The sequence below is a fragment of the Myxocyprinus asiaticus genome, chromosome 9 (assembly GCF_019703515.2).
Source record: "Myxocyprinus asiaticus isolate MX2 ecotype Aquarium Trade chromosome 9, UBuf_Myxa_2, whole genome shotgun sequence".
NCBI classification, from domain to species: Eukaryota; Metazoa; Chordata; class Actinopteri; order Cypriniformes; family Catostomidae; genus Myxocyprinus; species Myxocyprinus asiaticus.
The window spans coordinates 43,697,400-43,714,534 of record NC_059352.1 but is presented as its reverse complement, the minus strand read 5'-3'; the positions used below and the strand labels follow the sequence as shown (position 1 = coordinate 43,714,534).

General features: G+C 38.4%; 1 protein-coding gene across 3 annotated transcripts; it reads right to left on the bottom strand.

The window, feature by feature from the left end:
• Nucleotides 1-950: 950 nt before the first annotated feature.
• rasal3 (RAS protein activator like 3) lies at nucleotides 951-16,874 on the bottom strand. 3 transcript variants are annotated; one of them, XM_051706702.1, is made up of 18 exons: nucleotides 15,800-16,874; nucleotides 13,344-13,486; nucleotides 13,088-13,166; nucleotides 6,179-6,246; nucleotides 5,911-5,996; nucleotides 5,647-5,773; nucleotides 5,093-5,191; nucleotides 4,308-4,979; nucleotides 4,087-4,231; nucleotides 3,835-3,979; nucleotides 3,311-3,547; nucleotides 2,883-3,084; nucleotides 2,668-2,759; nucleotides 2,252-2,540; nucleotides 2,046-2,153; nucleotides 1,629-1,819; nucleotides 1,457-1,541; nucleotides 951-1,347 (listed from the first exon to the last, which is right to left on the bottom strand). In XM_051706702.1, exons 1-18 carry the CDS (start codon nucleotides 16,311-16,313, stop codon nucleotides 1,258-1,260), a joined length of 3,372 nt encoding a protein of 1,123 aa, XP_051562662.1. In that variant the 5' UTR covers nucleotides 16,314-16,874; the 3' UTR covers nucleotides 951-1,257. The 3 variants fall into 3 exon arrangements, with proteins under 3 accessions (XP_051562662.1, XP_051562663.1, XP_051562664.1); XM_051706703.1 differs by having other exon boundaries at nucleotides 13,344-13,483; nucleotides 15,800-16,871; XM_051706704.1 differs by lacking the exons at nucleotides 13,088-13,166; nucleotides 13,344-13,486; nucleotides 15,800-16,874 and adding an exon at nucleotides 12,492-13,013.
• Nucleotides 16,875-17,135: the final 261 nt, after the last annotated feature.

Here is a 17,135-nt window from a genome sequence, read left to right as displayed (position 1 = left end):
AGAGCTGCATGAGCAGCTTCTTATAACTTGAAAACCTCATTTTTCAGCAAAGGTTCAGGTCTCTGGCCACACCACAAATTGGCCCTCCGGCCACCATGATCTTTGCCCAGGATATTGTCAGGTCTATGGCTGGCCCAGTGTCCGTGGAGTGACACCCCTGGCTAAATTTGTCAGGAATTTGCTTCTCGCTGTCCCTGTCATAGTATAAGTATTATAAGGGTTAAGGAAGACTGATTTAATTGTGTCATTCATTGGCTGCGGTTCTCTGATTGGTGGATCTTTCTATGCTGGGCCATGGGTGATGTAGTTGTTCACCAGGAATTCTGCCATTAAACATAGATTTTAAACAATAAAGTTGAAATAACGTGGACAGATGGTTTCAACAGAGGCATATACCATAGACGAACAACCAAAGAGTTCGCGGTATGTCTGTTTTTAAAGGTTTATAAGTTATCGTTAAAAATCCATTAATTTATGGAGAAAATATATGGGATTTTCACTCTGACATTTGTGCTCTATTAAAAATGGATTTTGTCACTCCCACAGAACCTAAATGTAATTGGTGGCAACAATGTATAGATGTATTATTATTATAGACATTATTTGGGCCATATGTAAATTCACTCACAAATGCAGAGTTTTTAAAGGGATAGTACAAGCAATAATGGAAATTCTCTCATCATTTATTCACCTTTATGTTGTTCCAAACCCATATTCTAACATTCTTTCTAATATCTCTTGTGGTCCACAGAGGAAAGAAAGCCATGAAGGTTTGGAACAAACTGAGGGTAAATAAATGATGACAGAATTTTCGTTTTTGGGTGAACTATTCCTTTAACTTGTAATAAACCCGGAACATTCCTTTAACAGATAAGCTGTAAATTATAGGCCTGTATTCTATAATGACTGGTGGAACACTTATTGAGGATGAAATAAATAAGAGCAATGAATCAATGAAATCAACATTTTAATTGAGAAAATATAAAAAAAGTACAAAACCTTATGCAAGTCTGTAAAAGAAAAACAAAATCTTATGCAGATTTATATTTAATGTTAAACTTGAGGCATAGATCAAATTAATTAATCAACCAATTGGAGTCCTATGTTCAGATTTGTTGTTATACAATCCAGTATTGCAATGATATTGACAGGTTGGTAGTTAGGTACAGTGTTACCAATGATTGAATGCAATCTGAAAAGCTGAAAGCAATGAATATGGCAGCATTTAGCACCACCCTCAGTATACTTTGTCTTGCATCAGGTGTTAATGTAAGCCTTTCTTATGCCATCTGCATTAACTGCATTGAGTTGGCGCATGTCTTTCAGCAATCCAGCAAACTGCTCCTCCTGTAAACACATGCACAAATGCAAGTATTAACTTAGCCACACATACACAAGCCTGATTGAATCATGTACATTTGTAAAACTGGACCGTGGAGAAAACCACATCACTTACTAAAACATTCATACGTTCTACTGCAGCCACAGCGACATTCAGCTTTCTTTCATCTTCCTCCCTCTCCTCTTCAATGACGCCCAGTCTACACAAACAAGTAGGAGTAAAATACAAATTTACACATTTCTAAATTCTTCATTTAAAATCAAATAAAAATGTCTGTTTTCATTACCTGAAAGTTGCACTTGCCAGCTGTTCCTCTCGAATGGCTAACAGATTACAGAGTTCCTGAACCTCTGCTTGTAGCTGTGCATTCTGATCTTGACTCTGAACTATAAAATCTTCTAACCGCTTGGCCATCTCCAATTCGCGCTCAGTAACCTGCTCCACACCTAAACGCAACTCAGCCAACTCTTGTGCATGCTGTGGGACACCAAATCTTTGTCAACATACAGTAATGTGGTATTTTATTACACCATTTCCTCTACATACTTTATGAACAAACCACAAAGTAGAGGGAGAAGATGTATGTAAACCAGTCTGATTACTCTTACAGGAGACTGTGATAAAGAGAATTTAAGTACAGTATATTATCGTGTTTTATTAAACACATTGAATTTTCAAATAAACTTGATGGTAATGAACTCACCCTGTCTAATAAGTTTATTTGCTCTTGTTCTTTTCCTGTCATTTGATATGGCTCCTTGTTGTTTACAATCCAGGGTACTGGTGCTGGCGGAGTTTTGTGTTTTATGCTCTTTACACAAAGTACAGAAAATGTGAATTAAATCAAATATTTATATCTCTGAAACTGACTCATTGGCCAAAAGGTTTGGTATAACCTAGTTTACTCACATTCCAAGGTAATGAAATTGACAATTGCTGATCAGCTCCTTGATCCTGGTTGTAGTCCTGGGACTGTGTAGGGAGCTCTTCATTGCTTGCCTGCCTCTTTACTGGCTGACGCTGATGCCGTGCTGGTCTGTTGGGGACACTGAAAGCACGCTGCACCTGCTTCCGCTGACGCTCTTTGCCTCGGCCTGGCTTTGAGTCTACCGGAAGCTGCTGCATAGAGTTATATAAGGGACTGTACTTGGGCAGGTCTCTTGGTGGGATATACATTGGCTTTGATGTTCCATGAATGCTGTTTAAGCAAGAACAAAGACACAGGTGAGAGGTGTGTTTGTAATTGAAAATCTTGTTTCTTTGAACAAACAGGCAATAGTTGTCAAGCTAGTTGCTTGATACAGCTTCTCTTGGGATAACTTCACCTGCTAACTGGAATCCGTTGAGCATCTTGGCCCAGGAATTCTGTGATCTGGTTTAGGATCGAAGGCAATGGATGCAAGTTGTCTATTGTGTCCTACAGACAATATATATTTTTGCCCATGAGTATGTTGTTTAATGTGAAATTTGGGAAGAAAAACATCAGTAATTTCATATTGTTCTAATCATAGTGGTTTTGAGGGTATGAATATTTTGTTACCTGTTTCATTGCAGAGATAATATCAACCAGTAGATTTTGAAGGACTGCTAGACGAAGGGGCAGGTCTACATAGCCATCAAATCGAGCCATGGCCATTTCACTCTCTGGATCAGATACCCTCCGTAAGTATTCTCGCATTGTGTCCCAGTGTTGTTCTAGAAACTCATTCATAAAGAGCATGTACTCTTCCTTTTCGCCAAACCTATGAGGTGGACCATAAGGTGAAGACAAAAATTCTTATCACATGAGAACAAGCCTTACAAAAACTTAAATCCTTATGGATATGTTATCAATGAACAAACCTTTCATTTTGAAGCCTTGGTGCAAGTTAACAAGTAAAGATGTATGGTATGTGTGGTACTGTGCATGGAAATCGGAAAACGAAGGACAAACCATGTCCATAAATTTTGCTTTAGGGACAGACTTACAAGGTGAAGTTTGCAAGGTTCTGAATGACCTTGGCTGTCAAAGTGAGTGTGCGAAGGGTGTTTGGCTCTGGATAGGGTTGGGTGAGGCCGAAGAGTGATGGACTGAGAATGGCCGGGCATAGGAATCGAAGAAACAGAGATGCTGATATGAGACGGTGTCCGATTTCTGTCTGACCTCGTTCTTCACAATTTGTTACCCAACTGGAAAAAATCTCATTCAGCTCTGCAGGGAATGAACTGTTCATAGAGGGGAAAGATTTTTTTTTTTTTAAATATAGTATTACATTAGCGTTCCAATAACAAATGACACTTAATTCGGTTGCTAAGTGGACAGCGTCAGTCTAGTTACACATTGTACATTACAACAATTTTGGTCATCTTAGATGTGTATTCTTTGTGATGAAAAAGTTTTGCTGGCGTTCACTTGGTTCACTTCACGTGAAAATACAATCCATTGGCACAAATTTCCCAAAAGTCTATGGGTCATATATATTTAGTTGTGTGTTAGTTTAGGTTTATCTTACTCTTGCATGTCAGTGATTCTCTTTACAACCTCCCCACATGTCTCTTTTAGATGCCTCTGGTTGATTGGTAGATCAGAGGCAGAACATTTCAGTGGGTCTACCTCACAGCTCTCTGTTCCACTGTACAGTCTGGCTATAAAGTCCCCTGTAAGTGAATGTGATGAAACAGAATATTACAGGTAAAGAAGATGACACATGCAGTTTTACACATGCAGTTTTATAACAGCTGAGATACAGTACAATGTTCCTTACCAAGTGTGTCAATGAGATACTTCTGGCCCACTAATTTCATGTATTCATCAATAGCCTTTGTGGCCAATGTATTCTCTCTGAAAATCAAAGCCTCATTTTCTCCCAAGCGCTGAACTTCTGCACTGCCGAGATCAATTAAGAACTCCTGTACATACAAGATACATTTAGAAATCCAAAGAGTTCTATTTGTGTTTCCTACAATGACCAGCATTGTCACTCACCTTGGCTTTCCCAATGCTCTGAAGCACATGAACAAGTGCCCCTGCTAGTTCTTCTTTCTCACGTACATTAAGGAGGGGTTCCAGGCTGCTGCACATACCCACATAGTCCACTGTGACATACTCTGCAAATTCTTTGTACCTCTCGATAGGCAGAACTTTTAGGTTCTGGAATCTGGCCTTGACACGAAGTAAAGCCTGTGATCCAACTTGGTCCTTCACTGTACTTGCTCCTGGGGACTTATAGGGAATGATGGGATACCACTTCTCCTGATAGGCCCGTCCTTTTATGTCTGCCAGGGCAAGAGCAACACTTCCTAAAGGATGCACGATTGTGTCATCCCTGGAATGGCGCTTCTTCTTGGGGTCCTCATCTCTAAAGAGGTGCAGGGTGATCTGGGTGACAGGGGGCAAGTTGTCAAGCTCAAAAAATTCACCCCAGAATATCTGGCAACCACCCCCAGCACCACCACCATGGCCTGCACCAGTTGCTCCAGATCCTCCATCACATGCTTGGCTGGAGCGTTGGGTGGACTTCCCCACAGCCCGGCTACTGGTGCGAGCAAATAGTGTCCTATCCAGATGGAGCTCACAGTAATACCGCTTCTTCGGTGGAAGGTCTTTTGCTTCGTTAACCCAAAGGCTCAGTGAATTCTCTGTGCGCTCACAGTTGTCCTGAATAGGACACAAAAGCAAGACATTATAAAAACAAATCAGAGATTTGTTTCTAACTAGCACACAAAGAATGACATGTTTTGATGGACTTTTCAGTTGAATAATCTTTGTACCTTGTTTGGATGAGCAGTACGACGCAAGTCTTCAATCCAGCGGTCTCTTTCTGCAGCTGAACTGCACCCAAAACAGTGGTTATTCTCTGAGTTTATGACCTTTCAATTGGACAAAGGGATACCCAGAAAAGAGGTTTGTTTAAGATTAGGGATTCAGATAAGGATCTGAAAATTGGCATGGTTTACACTTAAAAGCTAAAATGTGTAACTTTTTCTTTGTTAAAATCCTTTCTCTTATACCAGCTTAAATATGCAGAGACAACTGTAAGCCATTTTTAGGTAAATGTTTTTGAAAACTGTAAACACTATGTCTCTGTGGCACCACAAAAATTCCTCTGTTTTGAGCGACACTTCCATACCTACACAATAACATTGACTCAATCAATGGCACGATTTGGGGGCGGGACTACCTGTTTGTACTAAACAGAAGACGGGGGGCGTATTTAGAAAGTTGTTTGAAAACAAATGTTTATTTTGGCAATTCAGTTCAGTGGCGCTAGTGGTGCAGAAATTACACTCTTTAGCTTTAACATTGAGGCAACAGAAAAATCTACCTGAAAACAGTACTTCTCGCCTAGAATAGAGCTATGGACTGGCCTGATGACAGTGGTCTGGTCTGCACTAAGATCCAGGCTTTTTGCAGCACTGACAGGAATGGATAAAGATTCCTTGGAACCATACCTTGGTAGAGAGTGAGAAAGATTGGGAATGTCACCGAGTAGCATATCAAGCCAACAGATAATATGCATGTTCAAAGAGAGATTAGACAGCGATACTGATTGAATTTTGGTCAACGTATTATGAAAATGTTGTCCCACCTTCCAGCATTACTTAGTCCTGCAGTATTAAGCTGTGTGTTGCTTTTTCGTCTATCCTCACCCTGTAAGCGGCGCTTGATTAAGTTCTGGCAGCACAAAAGAAGAGAAAATGAGAGAAAGTGAGAGTCGCAAGGAAAGAATGGGAAGAGAGAAACTAATTATTACTTAATATTTAAATAGATACAGTATATTTATACATGCATTTAATTGATACAAAAAAGAGTTTCAGATTTGTTCTTATGCTTTAGGCCCACTAATGTATACTCACTTTGACACCGCCATCTTGCCCTTTTATTTTGCTACCACTTGACGGGACCACAGGATCTGGGTTTAACTCTAAAGAGAAAAAGGGAACACTTTCTGCATTAAATGCTTACTGTTTGATACCCAAGTATTCCTTTTTTGTGTCTCTACACTATAATAATTAAAGCTGCTACCCAAATTGCATACTTCTACACTATTCTACACCATTTTGTAGTGTATGTAGTGTGTTCACTATGCAACGAGAAGAAGAGTACTACGAGTACCCAGATAATGTAATATGTAGTGTGGAATGTTGAACACTTTATGCACTCAGTGGTCGTGACTTGCCCAACGTAGCGGAAGGCTGGGGTTATCTGGCCATGAAATTGTCCTGACAAAACAATTGTAATTAATGGCGAATGTGGCAACTACCAAAACTTACAGTAGGTGATGACAGCACCTTGCAAATGTGAGTTAAATGCTTTATCATCACCCCACAATGTGAGTGAATTATTTATTTGAGATACAAGCATTGGCAGGGCTTGAGTTGAGGGGGGATGCGAGGGGATGCCACCCCCCTTGTTGCAAGAAATACCAAAAACCATCCCCCTTGTAAAACCACCTTCCCCCTTACCATCCCCTTTAGATCAGTTGTGTCATGTATTACTTAGAACTAATCATGCAAGTAAAATATTTAATTCTCTATGTTTGATAAATAAGAGATAATGGGGATTAGCCAATCAGAATTAGATTTCGACACTTTTGGCTTTGCCAGATTTCAACAGTTGAAATCCCCCAATCAGATCTTTACACATGCACAGTTTGGAAATATTCTGCCAGTGTGACGCTTTAGTTGCACAATCTGCAACCATGAGCATGCAAGCTCTCTCTCTAATGTGAAAAGGTGCCGGTTTTCTGAAAACACCGGCAAACAGCTACGTTGGAGTTTAGCGACAATAAGTTGACTAGTCCTACCTAGTATTCACATGAAACTTACGCCAAGTTTTCAAAAGTTTCACGGACTTTCAAAAATGGCCAAGAGAACAGGTAGAGAAAATCTTTTGTCTTTCTTTAAAAAGAAGAGAACAGAAGGTAAGATATTGCTGTGACAAGTGTACAGTTACAGCATGTACAAGGTTTCAAGGTTTCGCCCATAAAACGCCTTTGTGTGTAGAACAAATTTTTGCACCTCTATTTAAGTATCCTTCATAGAAACAGCCCAAATTCTGTTACTAGTTCAGTTACTGGAAGTAGAAAAAATGCATGTGTGTGACAGTGAGTGAACACAAAAAAAAAATCCTGTTAAATTTATGGTAAAAAACTGGCAGCTGTGGTTGCTAGAAATTCTCTGTAAAAAATACAGTAACCACCTTTCAGGCTTTACAGGATGTAATTTTGATGCCTGTATATTTTACGGTGCATTATCATCATTTATATTATTAAATGATAAACTTGATATTAACCTTCTGAAACTGTAAAAAATCGGCTTTTTACTTTATAATGTATTGTTAATCACTGTAGTAATTACAGAAGGGCATGATGACATTAAGTTCATAGCCTAGTTTCCATCCACTTTTCGCGCTATTTTGTTATCGACAAAGTGAAAATGCGTAGGAATCAGAAGAGGAGGAATTGCAATCAAAAGGGAGCAGTTGTCTTCTGATAGGACTGTAATATTGGTCCTGATGTTGCGTCTTTTGCAAGTTGCCATCGGTTCCGACCCGAAAGCGAATCGTCACGGCCCTGTTCAAGCTGGCAACCTGCACCATGTAATGGGGGAACTTTCAGTCTTAGTATAAGGACCATCCATCCATGTGTATATGCTGCATGCACAGCTATTGAAGAGAAACTGATGCGGTGTAATATCAGGGTTTACACATGATACATTCCAGATATACAATAGGCTATTTTGAACAATCATCTAATCTAAAGCATCGCCATCACAGCTGCATTATGTCCCGCATATTTGTCCAGCAACTTTTAACGACCAACTGAACTTGATTGTCATCTAAAATTAATTTTAGCATCATAATGCAATTTACATTTTCTGAAGAAGCTCAGCAAATGCGATCCGACGTAAAGAGAATTAGATTTAAAAAATTTAAAAGTTTTAAAATGTTCGAAAGCTGGTTTTCTGAAAGTGAACTCATTGGACAAATAGTTCTGATAGTTTATAGTCTTGAAGTGTAGAAAATGTCATTCAGCCGACTTTATTCGTCTATAGAACAGGGTCCGGCCAATTTAAGTTTGTGTGAAGAAAAGGCATATATAGGTCTAAAAAATTATAATAAATAAATATATACACTATATTGCCAAAAGTATTCGCTCATCTGCCTTTAGACGCATATGAATTTAAGTGACATCCCATTCTTAATCCATAGGGTTTAATATGACGTCGGCCCACCCTTTGCAGCTATAACAGCTTCAAATCTTCTGGGAAGGCTTTCCACAAGGTTTAGGAGTGTGTTTATGGGAATTTTTGACCATTCTTCCAGAAGCACATTTGTGAGGTCAGACACTGATGTTGGACGAGAAGGCCTGGCTCGCAGTCTTCGCTCTAATACATCCCAAAGGTGCTCTGTCGGGTTGAGGTCAGGACTCTGTGCAGGCCAGTCAAGTTCTTCCACACCAAACTCGCTCATCCATGTCTTTATGGACCTTGCTTTGTGCACTGGTGCGCTGTCATGTTGGAACAGGAAGGGGCCATCCCCAAACTGTTCCCACAACGTTGGGAGCATGGAATTGTCCAAAATCTCTTGGTATGCTGAAGCATTCAGAGTTCCTTTCACTGGAACTAAGGGGCCAAGCCCAGCTCCTGAAAAACAACCCCACACCATAATCCCCCTCCACCAAACTTCACAGTTGGCACAATGCGGTCAGACAAGTACGGTTCTCCTGGCAACCGCCAAACCCAGACTCGTCCATCAGATTGCCAGATGGAGAAGCGTGATTCGTCACTCCAGAGAACGCGTCTCCACTGCTCTAGAGTCCAGTGGCAACGTGCTTTACACCACTGCATCCGACGCTTTGCATTGCACTTGGTGATGTATGACTTGGATGCAGCTGCTCGGCCATGGAAACCCATTCCATGAAGCTCTCTACGCACTGTTCTTGAGCTAATCTGAAGGCCACATGAACTTTGGAGGTCTGTAGCGACTGACTCTGCAGAAAGTTGGCGACCTCTGCGCACTATGTGCCTCAGCATCCGCTGACCCCGCTCTGTCATTTTACGTGGCCTACCATTTCGTGGCTGAGTTGATGTCATTCCCAATCGCTTCCACTTTGTTATAATACCACTGACAGTTGACTGTGGAATATTTAGTAGCGAGGAAATTTCACGACTGGACTTGTTGCACAGGTGGCATCCTATCACAGTACCACGCTGGAATTCACTGAGCTCCTGAGAGCAGCCCATTCTTTCACAAATGTTTGTAGAAGCAGTCTGCATGCCTAGGTGCTTCATTTTATACACCTGTGCCCATGGAAGTGATTGGAACACCTGAATTCAATTATTTGGATGGGTGAGCGAATACTTTTGGCAATATAGTGTATATATATATATATATATATATATATATATATATATATATATATATATATATATATATATATATTGTTTGGTATTTTTTTAATTTAATGCGTTTTTTGTTTGGTAATTTATTTAATTTAATATAGGGAATTTTGCCAGCATTTTTTCAAAAGCTAAACAATAATTTTATAGAATTGTGCTATATGTTCGTGTTCCAAAAAATCACACTGAAGCTTTTCTCCTAGTATTGTGTATTTATTTTTAATTTAAAACATCTTTGTGCACAGAAATTATATGTTTTTTTGTACTGTGGGCTAATTCCGTGACTGCTGTCTATTATTTTGAATGGTGTGAAAAAGCAACTTTAATAAATAAACGGATGGCTACCGCGATTACAATAATCACAAACAGTGGCCATTAATTTGTTCTCCGTGCACTTGTCCATGTACATGATACGAGATATTTGTGCTGGTACTCCTGGAAGTGTCATGTTTGCAGTGATCGGATCTTTATGCTGTTAAGATCAATCCATAATCACATACAATAAATTGGCTTTCAAGGATCCTATACCTTGTCGTCATGATTAACATGACGACAAGGTATAGGTAAAAAAATACATAACCCCCCCCCCCCCCAAAAAAAATTCCGTAAAACTACATGTATCTTTTTAAATATATTACAGTTTTGTACCGTATATTTTAAGGTAACTACACGTTTACATTTACATTTACATTTATTCATTTGGGAGACGCTTTTATCCAAAGCGACTTACAAGAGAGGAAAACAATAGCGAATCATCTTAAGGAGACAGTGGTATGAAAAGTGCCATACTACAAAGTTTCACTATCATCAGAATAACATTCAAAACAGATTAAAAGTGCAACAAGAATTAAAAAAATTTTTTTTAATTATTTTTAACCAATTAAGTTTTTTTTTACTGTAGCATTTTTACAGTCTTTTACCAACATTTTTTACAGTGAACGATTGAGAGAGAAAACATTTTTCATGACCATGATGTGGATTCTATTCACAAAATTCATCATAAAATACAAACACAGAGGGTAACAGGTGCATATTATGGTCATGTGTAAGGGTAAGTGAGGTGACGCTCATTTTTTGTCCAGATCTATTAAATCAAAAATACATAAAAAAATGCAATTCAAACAAAACATTTACTTGAATAGCCTACATCTCTTCTATAATGATCATATATCCAATTTCTGAGTTTGAAGTCATATTGATATTTTTTTCTGGGGTTTAAAGTAAAAAAAAAAAAAAAATGGTGTCCAGAAACAGTAAAATAAATAAATAAATAAATAAATTAAAAAAACATCAGTCTCATTAAAAGCTAAAATTCCTGAAAAAATAAATGTTGGCATGACTACTGCAGAATAATATTTTATTGTCATTTTCTTCTACTTAAGACAGTATTTGATTGCCATGCAGTTTGCTGAGGACAGTTCGCTGAGAAACTTACAAAATAAAACTGAGACATTCCTGCAAGACTGTTCCTCGAGTACACAATAGGATGCTTGAGGCACACTAAAAAAGGTGATGGTCTGTTCCTTTCTTTAAACAGATATCCATAATACTGTTGTTGACCATTTATGCAATTGTTGACAGTTTATGCTCAACGCAATCGCAGATTCTGTGGACCATGACAGGAAGCATAGTCATTTCCTTCCTCCATTTGCGCATCAGATCAATAATGTAGTTTAACGGAAAATATAACTGTGAAGTTATGTAGTTGAGTTCCATTTAAACAGCACAGAAAGGAAATATCATCTAGTGGTGTACTTTGTTTTGTTTTCAATCATCTAAGTACCTTTATGAAAGTTGGAAGACCAATAAAGACAAGCTGCATCATGCAGAGGATGTGGTCCAAATTTCTGGACCAAATCCAGAGTGAAAGCCATCTACTTGATTATAAGGGTTGGCCATATAGATGCTAACATTTTCAGTAAATAAATGAAATAAAATAAAATGAAAATAGCTGGAATGGTGAGTCATATTAGGTAGACAACAAATTAACAATATGTGTCAGTTGTAAAAGAGGTCTGACAGTTTGTACTTTGACATGATTTTTCAATGCAGCATGAAGCAACTGCTAAAGAACCAAATGATCTGCTTTAATCACAGGTGTATTGGTAAGAAAAACTGCAAAATAGTATAAGGTAATGATCTCAATAATAAATACAACCTGGACAAACCACATTTGCAAAGAGGACCAATGTTTGAAACTTTCTGAGATGATATGTACAGACAGACACATCACCAGAGTCTTTCAACTTTTTCCCACATCCAGTCTGAGTTAAGTTTTATCCATAATGGTATGGTCGGTCCTTGACTTTAGGAGAATTTAAATCGTTTGATGTTTCAGCAGCCAAGGAATATATACGGCTTTTACAGGACCAGGTAAACTGTATCATGCGCAGCTAACTCTATTCCATAACAATATTCTCATATACCAAGATGATTATTCCCACATATGTACTGCTTAAAGGGATAGTTCACCCAAAAATGTACAGTCTGTTATCGTTTCTCATTTTTGGGTGAACTATCTCTTTAACAAAATTAAGAGTGGTTCCATGAACACTAAACTTTAAATGTCTATTCCATGGTCTTCCCAAATATTACCAGATCTAAATTTTTTCCCACCGTGTATGACGGTATTCCTAGAAGGCTTGAAGGCAAATGATGGCCCTGCTTTATTCGGATTGTATTTTACATGCATCATACTATCTAAACAAAATCATTTGATTCAATCATTTAAGAAGTTAATATTTATGAAAGAAATCATTTTTCTTACCTAATGCCCCTCCACACATAAACCATCGCCTGAAACCCATGCTTTGAAGTAACTTAGAAACTTAGAATAAGGTAATTTTCCTTTCAGAAGATTAGATTCCTAAATGCCCTTTCATGGCCTTTTTCTTTTAACTTGAGCATGCTTATGTTGCGCAAATTAGACAGCACACCCCATCAGCTTTAGTCGTTCTCTGCTATGGAACACCCAGTTGCGATGCTATCTTCCAAAACTCAAAGGAAGCAATTTTACAAGCACTCGCACACATAACCACGTCAGCCATTTCCTCTATGAATATGGTATTGAGTATTGTATCTAATCACTGACAGTCAGCTATCAGCGGATGCCTCACATCTCTAAAAGCCATCTCAACTTGTAAATTGTCAGAATACAGAAGACAGTAACTTCAATGCCATGTACTGCAATCCCCCAATGATCTTCATACTTTGTGCTTGTTTGTATTTAATGTACTTTAATATATCTGAGTTTTTATTATTCTAAAACCATGCTGAAACACACATCTTGTTAAATGTCAAGACCCCAACTCTGTTCATTCAGTAAAGATCAATGTAAGAAACCAGACAGATAGTAATACTGACCAGTGTGACTTCCACTGATGTTCTGAAGACTAAGGCTCGAGAGACAACTGCTGGCCCGGTTCTGTACCCGCATCATAGGCTGAGATAAAGTCAAAGATTAAACAATGCTTATGCTTTTTATAGGCAAATGTTGACCTAATTTAAGTAGAATTTTTAACAAATCGGACTGACTGGGATGCATCTATAGTACTAGCTTAGTCTAACTTAAAAAGAATAATGGTGTCATCTGTTAGCATTGTTAAAAAGTGTCCATTACCTCTTCCTCACGTGGAATAAGGATTTGTCCATCTTGTAGAAAACAGTTGCTAATATCCCAAACGGGAATGTCTTGTTGGGGGGCCCAGGGGAGCCGAACAGCCTCTTGGACCACATTCTCAGACTCGCACTTGTCTTTGTCTTCTCATGAAATAAAAAAGTTCAAAAGTAACATTTCAGTTGAAATTACCTACAGTAGAATTTGAAAATATAAAAATATGCTACATATCATGGCAGAAAAAAAATGAAATTATATTTTAAATAAAGAAAACAAGACCTACATTTAGGACCATTAAGAAGATTACATTGTGATATTATTTTAGTACATTTTACCCCCAATTCTCAGTACCATAATGCGTCAGAACATTTCACTTTTATTATTCCCATTGTTTTCTGATGATTCTCTTTACTGTAACACTTTATTACATTAAAAAAGATGCTGTTGTACAATGATACTTTAAATTAAAATAAGAGAAAATAATAAGCATTACAAAGGGAGTTCTAATATGATGTATAGATACTGTACAATTTAAATAATATATCATTTTTTCACACTGGGGTAATGATAATATCACCTAACTAACCATTTTTAGTTCCCAGAATGCACTAAAAAAATAGCTCTTTGGCTGAACTTGATTTCAATCATGGACAATGGTTCTACATGTTTGAAATGAGATTTCTTAACTTAAAATTACTATGTAATCTAAACCTAGTTGAATTGGGTAAACCCAACAAAATAAGACGTGTTAATGTAACTCAAATACATATCTTTGATTTCTCTATGTACTAATTAGTGAAAATGAATGTTAGCATGCTAAATACATGCTAGTTGGAAGCACTACAAAGTGTAATTTAGTAACTATATTATGGTTAGCACAGCAATTGGTTGATGAAGTGAGCAATCATATTTGTGTGACACATTTACCTGTCCTCATCAGCTCCACTCTTCACCATAATGGTAACCCCCAAAAATTTCAACATAACAGAAACTCTTCTAAATCTCAACATAACAAAACATTAAACACTAACAAGTATCCCCCTTTATATTCATCTAGCACAAAAAACACTTCATTTTAACATTTACTCTCCCTATCAAGTCCCATGCAAAGCATGCTGGGAAATGGCAATCACAGTTTCATCAAAGCTATGTTAACTCCACAAAAAGTATTCATGTAGTCCCAACACAAATGGATTAAGTACACTTCCATTTTATAAATGGATAGAAAGGAATGAAATCAAGTTAGCCCTAAATACAGGTCTAAACGGGGTCGAAAACGTTTTGTGATCGCATCGCATTTGAGGTGTAAACAGTAATCCGTCCTGAATGTGTCGCAGCAGCAGTGAAGCGCCACCCCTTACCAGTCAATCAACCGCTGCACTAAAACAAGCGTTTAAACTTTGCCGTTAACGAGCGGCTTTAAAAGGAAATAACTGTCCGATTGGAAAATAAAAAAGCAGATACATACACAGTTACGAGAGCTTCACATATCTTCTTTATTCGTGTTTGATATCAACTCAGATGAGAAGCACGAACACTTGAAGCTCCTTTTATACAGGTAATCCACTAAAATAAAAGATAATTCTGCTTGACATGTTGCATTTGTGCTTACATTAATTTTCAACTGCATCTGGAGAAACAGTGCGCTGTTTGTTGTGCTTTATTATCATGCAGTAACACATTGACATAGTGACTGATGTATGTTGTCATGAAACAGAGACCCTGAAAATGTAATTGGAATCCAACTCAAACACCATTAGGGCTTAATCAGTGTGACGAGGAGGAGGGTGTTGCCGGGCCGTAACGATGGACGCCCGGCGCTGAATCAGCACAATAAGCCGGGAGAAGTATAAAAAGGAGCCGGGGACACCAGTTCGAGAGAGAGGGAGAGATGCACGCAGCCGCTGTGTGTGTGCACGTGCGTCAGTGTTTATGAGTGTGCTTTTGTTATGATGAAAAGCAGTTTTATGTTGTGTTTTGTTTAATTAAAAGTCTTTGTGAGTGTTACCCGGTTCCTGATTCTTCCTTTCCCGATGAACAAGAGGCTTGTCTGCCCTAATCAGTTAAAATAAATATAGCAATGACTGATCCTCCAAAATGATTAAAAAATATCTCTATAGGACATTATCAACCTGGCGCAAAGGTAATAACTAATTGGGGAAATAAGTAGATTGCTCTTTGCTCTAGAATTGCAACCACGTTTTTGTTGTAAAGTGTATGTTACCGTTATTTTGTTGTTTACTATTCCATTTCGCACATCCTGTTGTAGGTCTCTTAATCTTTAGCGGCAGTTACTGGCAATTGATTTGCTTGTTTCTAATCTATTAGAAAGTGGTTTACACTGTCCCGCGGTAGAGGTCCTTTCTGGAAACCTTCATATAATTTTAATGGTTTCAACTTTATTTTTTACAACATAGAAGCTTGTGTTTTGTGTTTAATAGTTAATATAAAGCTTTTACCTTGCTCTACAATGGTGGTACTCTGCAGACGAGGCCTCTTGAACTTCTGTGAAACTGTTTGTAGATACTTTCTTATTTTACCCTTCTGTGTCGTGTCCTGGACAGTGGACCCTGATGCTGAAGGAGAGGACATGACCGAAGACAGGAGGGACCCTGGTGGCTCAGAAAGAGCTCTGCGGAAAGGATTTTTCCTTGAAGTTGTAGGCTTGTCTGGTTTTGAGGAGCTTTCGGCCCCTCGATGTGCAGTCGAGGACTTTTCTCCAGCATCTTCACTCAGAGCTTTGCGCCAACTCTGCATTTTACTCCATTTGTTGGTAGCTCCTTTCTCTAGCCTCTCAATAGTCCCCTGTGCAACTGTCTCAGTCTTGGCCCCCGTGTGCCACTTGTAAGTGTTGAGTAGCTTACCGTCCTCTGGTTCATGCTCAACTGGACTGTTCTGCTCAGGGGACTGTTCCATCTCCTCTTCAATCTGTGGAGTTGACTGCTCAGCACTTGGCTCCTTGTTTGTACCCATCTTGATTTTATGGTTGACTCTTAGCAAGTTTTCAGGGCTCTGGATGCTTTGTGTGGAATGTGAAGTATGCTCCCTCAGCACTTACCAGTTTTAGAGGCTTTCAAAGATATTTTGTGTCTCTCTTTTTCTCTTCCACAACTTCAAGTATCGTTTGTCCCCAAAGCTCCAGATCTCATCCTCCACTCACGTTGCCTTTTGGCTACTTCCTCATATAGATTTGCAAATCATCAATTTCAAAACACTGTCTGTTCACTAAAACTTGTTTATTGAAAGTAGTGCATTTCTTGTCCTAAATCTCCCAGGGGTCTACTGTTGACAAATGTACGGTCCAAATATTCCTTTTTTTTTTTTTTGCATTTGCTAAATTGGTACTCCTTGTTCAAAAGCATGCAAGATGCAGTGCTTTGTGGTCCTCAGCTCTCGTAGTTATGAGTTTCAGTGCGTTTCTTGTCCAGCATTCAGGAAACCAGCCAGTGTATGGGTGGGGAAATCAGGTTTAAATACACAGGTTGTATGAAGGCATGAGGGGTGTGGATATTTCCCAGGTTGACTCAACAAAACCGAACATTTTTATGCTATGTTTTCATTGTCTTTTCTTATTCTTGTGCAGTTTGAGGGCATTCGTAGCAAAGCTTTGAAATCTTTAATTTGAATTTTTGTTAATCTGATTTGATATATTATTTAATCCATATAAACTACATTTAAGTTTGAAACAAACTGGTATGGTTGTGGTTCGTCAACATGCCTATGATTATCATGGCAATATCACATTGTCAAAACTAGATTTTGCCAATAAAACGGACAAGGTAGTCAGTTGAACCT

What these genes read in the sequence shown, in the direction of transcription:
- rasal3 (XM_051706702.1), bottom strand. Translation starts at nt 16,313, where the DNA reads ATGGGTACAAACAAGGAGCCAAGTGCTGAGCAGTCAACTCCACAGATT. An exon ending in GTACTGCTCATCCAAACAAG is followed by an intron (nt 4,980 to 5,092) that starts GTACAAAGATTA and finishes TGTCCTATTCAG; the next exon opens with GACAACTGTGAGCGCACAGA. An exon ending in TAGAACGTATGAATGTTTTA is followed by an intron (nt 1,348 to 1,456) that starts GTAAGTGATGTG and finishes ATGTGTTTACAG; the next exon opens with GAGGAGCAGTTTGCTGGATT.